A 268-nucleotide genomic window follows, 5' to 3' on the forward strand; every position below is an offset into this window, starting at 1 on the left:
CTGCCCTTCCATCCATCCATCTGCCTACCTACCTACCACCATAACCATCGCCTCATCAAAGAACTGCCCAGCCGTTTTCCTTACCCCGTGGCATTTGTTCTCCAGAATGATAGCTGTCTGTTTCCCTCTGAAGTACAAACAGTGGTCAAAGTGGCCTCTGGTTCTCGGCATCGAAGTCTCGATTTGTCTCAGCGTCGTGTTGTTGTGGGTCGTCGCGATTTTTACTCAGGTAATACTAGGTGTCAAAATGCTCACTTGAAGTGAGAAA

General features: G+C 48.5%; 1 protein-coding gene across 1 annotated transcript in view; it reads left to right on the forward strand.

The window, feature by feature from the left end:
• The window catches only part of LOC119594612, a 10600-nt gene that overhangs the window by 7663 nt on the left and 2669 nt on the right, over positions 1 to 268 (forward strand). The window contains exon 3 of the mRNA XM_037943664.1: positions 106 to 229. Within this exon, the coding sequence (XP_037799592.1) occupies positions 106 to 229 (124 nt within the window). The remainder of the gene's footprint in view (positions 1 to 105; positions 230 to 268) is intronic.

The sequence above is a fragment of the Penaeus monodon genome, chromosome 34 (assembly GCF_015228065.2).
Source record: "Penaeus monodon isolate SGIC_2016 chromosome 34, NSTDA_Pmon_1, whole genome shotgun sequence".
Classification (NCBI taxonomy): Eukaryota; Metazoa; Arthropoda; class Malacostraca; order Decapoda; family Penaeidae; genus Penaeus; species Penaeus monodon.